Genomic DNA, 5,007 nt, shown 5'->3' with positions numbered 1-5,007 from the left:
AAAACAGGATCAATTAATTTCATAAACATAATCGGTTAAATCCTCTTCCAAAACTTTAGAAGTTTAAGTGATCAACTATGGCAGTATATAGATCTAAAGCCAATAAATTGAGTAAATTATTCAACGACAGAAAAATAGTTACTTACCGACCACAGTAGACATTTCACCAAAGCCCATCGAATCCTTGAAGAACTCAACACTTTGATCATAAGACGCAAGCATACCCATGTTCAATGCCATGGCTCTTACTACAGTAGGTCCAGCACCTTTCCAGAGTGCCAAAACACCTTCATCAGCAACAATACGATAAAGTGCATGGAAGGCATTTGTGTAATTTCGGCGCTGAGCAGCAGGTAAAGTTGCATCGGCCTGCATACGAATAAGTGCCAAATCTGCTGGACTACCAACAGTCGCCCCAATCGCACCAGCAGTCAGCCCGCATAAAGCTTTCTGATAGAGTGGCAGGGGCTTGCCCTCATTAGCCTCAATTGCCTTGGATGTCAAGATTCTAGAAAGCAATTAAAGCCACCAAATAAGACACAAAGACAATTTGATTCCCTTAAACTCATACAAGATTATTTATCCCAGCTAAAAAAGCTATCAATTTCCACAAATAACTAAAAGAAATGGAAAAAAAACCCTAAAAAAGGTCGGCTAAGGATCAAGAGCGTGACAGTGATCATGAAGACAACTCACCTAAATGATCCAAGACGAGCTGTGGTGTAAGTTGCTTGCCTAAGAAGTCCAGCAGATAGACCCTGTATCAAGGTGATTTAGATTATGTAGACGATATTAGATGTATATCCGTGTAAAAATCAAGGTCTAAATTCAAATAAATACTAGTAAATAAACACTTTTTTAAGGGAATAAACACTTTAATAACACATAAGCCAAAGCAATAACGCATAAAACCCACTTTCACTCACAGATCTATAGGCAGGTATGTAAAAAGGGTTAAAAGAAACAAGTGTAAGAAACAAGCATAGAACATCCAAGCATATTGTAAAGAGCAGAGCATGCAAGCTACATTGGAATCAACATTAATCTTTCAAAAAGACAAAAGGGAACTAAGGCAAACCCGTACCAGCCAAAATCAATCAAGAAAACACAGGTAAAGAAAACCAATAAAGGAAGGAAAAGATGCAAATACCTTGTAGAAAGCAGCAACACCCTCATTCTTGAGCATGGTTGAAGTGACTTGTGCAGCTGATCCTTGACCCAATTGAATCCTGACCTACAAAAGTTTTTTCAAGGAAATAATTGGAAGATGGATCGTACATAAAGAAAACCACAGATCTGAATCTGGGAGGAAAAGCAAGAAAGACCCAGTATTCCAATTGAGTGAAGAAAGAGGAAAAAAGATGAAAGGAGAGAACTTTGATGGAACCTTGATCATATCGATGGGTTGGATGACGCAGGTGGCAAGCATGCCGGAGGCGCCTCCATTGACGAAGGGCTTGACGGTGGACCATACGCCGACGGGGGCAGCAGGCTTGGCCTTCTTGTCGTCTCCCATTGATAGAAGGAACAAAGGGGTTTGACGAAGAAAGCGAGGGAGAAGAAGAAGAAGAAGGTGAAGCCTTGAAGGTGCTGCAAGTAGAGCGAGGTTTTAGCGGCTGAGAAAAGAAGCGAAGCTGAAATATTAGTATTTATTTATCATCATCACATAAATAAAATAGTAATACACTGAAGGAGTAGAAAAACATCAAAATTTACAACACACTAATCACTAAACAGAGCCCATAACCTACGATAGTACGATTCCTTAGAGCATCTTCAATGTTTACGTATTAATTTTATTTTATTCTAGATTCTATCAAATATTACATAAATATTTATAAAATTTAATATAACATTTCTCATTTTAATGTATGATTTCATTTTAATTTAAAAATTAAATTATTTTTAATTATTTTAAATAAATTTAATTAAATTAAAAATTTTAACTAAAATAAAAAAATAAAATAACAAAACTAATAATACTGAGTATATATTATTTATTTAAATAATTTTAATGGAGTTTTGGAATAATATTACAATATAATAATATTATAATATTATAGGAACACTATTAGTGTTTATTTAATAGATTTAAATTTTTACTATTTTTTATTCAAATGTATCTCTTTATCTATATCATTTCAAAAATAGTATTCAATACAATTTTTAATGTTATATCAATTTATTTACTATATAGATCAAAGGTGATACCCAAGATTGATCCTGATCCAGTGGTTATAATTCGATCCAACTATACCTATAAATTGAAATTCAAATACAATAACAAATATGACTTATCTAGTTAGAGAGAATCTTGCTCTTACTAAAAAACAAACTAAAGTGGTTATCAAAAGATCAGGCAAATATCTCAACCTCTCTGTAAACGATTACACTCTATAAATACCAAACCCTAACTATGTAAAAGGTACGCTACTCACTCTGACTAACATTATATTCATCTTCTACTCTTACTAACTTGAGCGTCGGAGTGCCTTTGCAAGTGTCTGCCGCTGCCGTTTCTCTTGAAACATGTGTATACCTCTTTCATTTCAGCTGAAGGAGAACCGAGTTTACTTAACCCATTATCATCTTGTCTGTCTAATTATCTACCATCTTTTGCAAGTTTTAATCAATGGCAGAAAAGCAAAACAATCCATCTCCTCAACTCCCTACTATAGCCGAACGGTTAGTGATCAAGGAATCATTAAAAGCAGAAATTTGAAGATTAACGGAATTTGTGAACCAAAACGAACAAGGTGATGAGGAGGATCAGAAAAGTTCTAGTAACGGTGACAGTGGTGATCACCACACCTCGGGAATAACGATTGTAGTAATAGTCATTCCAAACCCATCAACAAAGGAAACAAATTTTACCAAATTCTCTGAAAAATTCGAAATTACCTCGGAAAACAATCGAAAGACGAATGACCGCAACAGATCAAATCGATAAGATATTATACCACGGTAATACAATGCATACGCATAAACTAACATGCTTATATAATTCGTTTACTTTGATTTTCAATACAACATGACCTCTTATAAGGTATACATTACTCTATATAGTTGAACCGCTTTACTTTTATGTATCTTACCATTTCGTATACCAACCTTGGACACGCTATATTTCATTGTAAATTGTCATTCTATATTTCATTTTCGATAGACCTTCTTTAAGAATATCTGGTACCACGGTTTCTACTATATATTTTTACGCCAAATTTTGTATACAGGATAATACAGTCATGTCGACCAAAAGAAAGTTAGACGGTACTATAAACAAACTCACCAAAAACAACCAAAAGAAAGTTAGACGGTACTATAAACAAACTCACCAAAAACAACTCCAACAATAGTACCGCCATGTAGACTATAACTCGAATAATCTGAACCTTCTAACAGAGCTTACTCTAAAATCAATGTATTACATTGGCCTAAAGGTGCATTTCAGCTAAGCTCACAAATCGAAACACAGTGATGTTTTTTTCTTTCATTAATAAAATATCTTTATTCTTTTGTTTTCAATTTTTCTCTTAGTCTCATTTATTATCACTATCCCTAATGGATCTATAAGCCATTCAGTACGATCAAATCAAAATCAAACTATACTCCAATTTTCAAACGTACAAGATACCAAGTTATTTATCATGTTCTATTATCCCTAATAACTGACCATAAAGATCGGATACTCAAGCTCAAGTATAACTCACACAAGTGATACTTTGATACAATCATTCAACTTCAAATCAATCAATCAATCCGAGAATAAACTCGGCTATTAATCAATCCGATAATAAATTCGACTACCAATCAATCCGAGAACAAAATTCAGCTTTTTATCAATTCAGAAACAAACCCAGTTATCAATTAGTTCGCGAACAATTATATATGCTCTATAATCATTATCTTATTTTATAATCTCTATGAGACCATGACTAATAATCTTCCATTCTGTTATTGCTATATCAATTCTTGAAAGCTAATAGAACTTTTATCGAAACTACGACAAACCAATATTAACATTGGCATACAAAAACAAACTGATAGATATAAGTCGGAATCATTTCAAATAAATCATCAATTATAAGTCCGAATCACTCCAAACAAATCGACAGCAATAAGTCGGCATCATTTTAAACAAACCGGCAACTATAAGTCGGAGTCACCTCCAACAAATCGAAAAGTCGGAGTCACTTCCAACAAACCAACAGTCATAAGTCGGAATCAATCAAATCAAGCCGATACATATAAGCCAGAATCCAATCAACTATGAACTCATCCAAAAGTACACAAATGCAAGCAACACCAAATCTCATTCTCAAGATTATCAAGTTAATCTTGGGAGCTAATCTTCATCTCGTTATTTAACCATTATTCCTAATTATTCTCAAATTTCTTTTGCTTTACTATTCACATGAAGCTACTTCCAAGCATGACTATCATTTTTCAAGATACAACAAGTTGAGTTTAGGAGCTACTACTATTACTATCACCATTCCGATTCATAGGTCCACAACAAGTTTGGAAATTGTGATCCGGTAGTTATAACCCAGTCCAACTATGTTTGTAAATCGGAATTCAAATACAATAACAAACGTGATTTATCTTCAGTTAGAGAGAATTTCGTTGATAACAACCCACTCAAAAACAAACTAAGGTGGTTACCGAAAAAACAGGCAAATATCTCAACCACTCTGCAGAGGATTAGACTTTATAAATACTAAACCCTAACTATGTAAAAGGTATGCTACTCACTCTGAGTAACATTATATTCATCTTCTACTCTTACTAACTTGAGCGTTGTAGTGTCTTTGCAGGTGCTCACCGTTAACGTTTCTCTTAAAACCAGCATATACCTCTTCCACTTTAGACGAGTTATACCTCAAGTCTAACTTACTACACAAGAACAGATCCCATTAGAGTTGTTCTTAGTTCTCTACTCTCTCTTCCACGGCCAACAACATTCAACCAACAAAAAATTTTATTATAAGAAAAAAATTATAATAA

General features: G+C 34.0%; 1 protein-coding gene and 1 long non-coding RNA gene across 2 annotated transcripts in view; both read right to left on the bottom strand.

Annotated features, from left to right (window-relative positions):
* LOC107632196 (mitochondrial dicarboxylate/tricarboxylate transporter DTC) overlaps positions 1-1,687 on the bottom strand; it is a 3,079-nt gene extending 1,392 nt beyond the window's left edge. Inside the window, exons 1-4 of the mRNA XM_016335886.2 lie at positions 1,388-1,687; positions 1,151-1,234; positions 697-758; positions 147-508 (exon numbers count right to left, since the gene is read on the bottom strand). Of these exons, the coding sequence (XP_016191372.1) occupies positions 147-508; positions 697-758; positions 1,151-1,234; positions 1,388-1,516 (637 nt within the window). The 5' untranslated portion in view covers positions 1,517-1,687. The remainder of the gene's footprint in view (positions 1-146; positions 509-696; positions 759-1,150; positions 1,235-1,387) is intronic.
* The window catches only part of LOC110270486, a 19,920-nt gene extending 17,369 nt beyond the window's left edge, over positions 1-2,551 (bottom strand). Inside the window, exon 1 of the long non-coding RNA XR_002360114.1 lies at positions 2,540-2,551. This is a non-coding gene — a long non-coding RNA (uncharacterized LOC110270486). The remainder of the gene's footprint in view (positions 1-2,539) is intronic.

This window comes from Arachis ipaensis, chromosome B03, assembly GCF_000816755.2.
Source record: "Arachis ipaensis cultivar K30076 chromosome B03, Araip1.1, whole genome shotgun sequence".
NCBI lineage: Eukaryota > Viridiplantae > Streptophyta > Magnoliopsida > Fabales > Fabaceae > Arachis > Arachis ipaensis.
The sequence above is the reverse complement of the archived record's forward strand: the minus strand, read 5'-3'. Positions and strand labels throughout refer to the sequence as shown.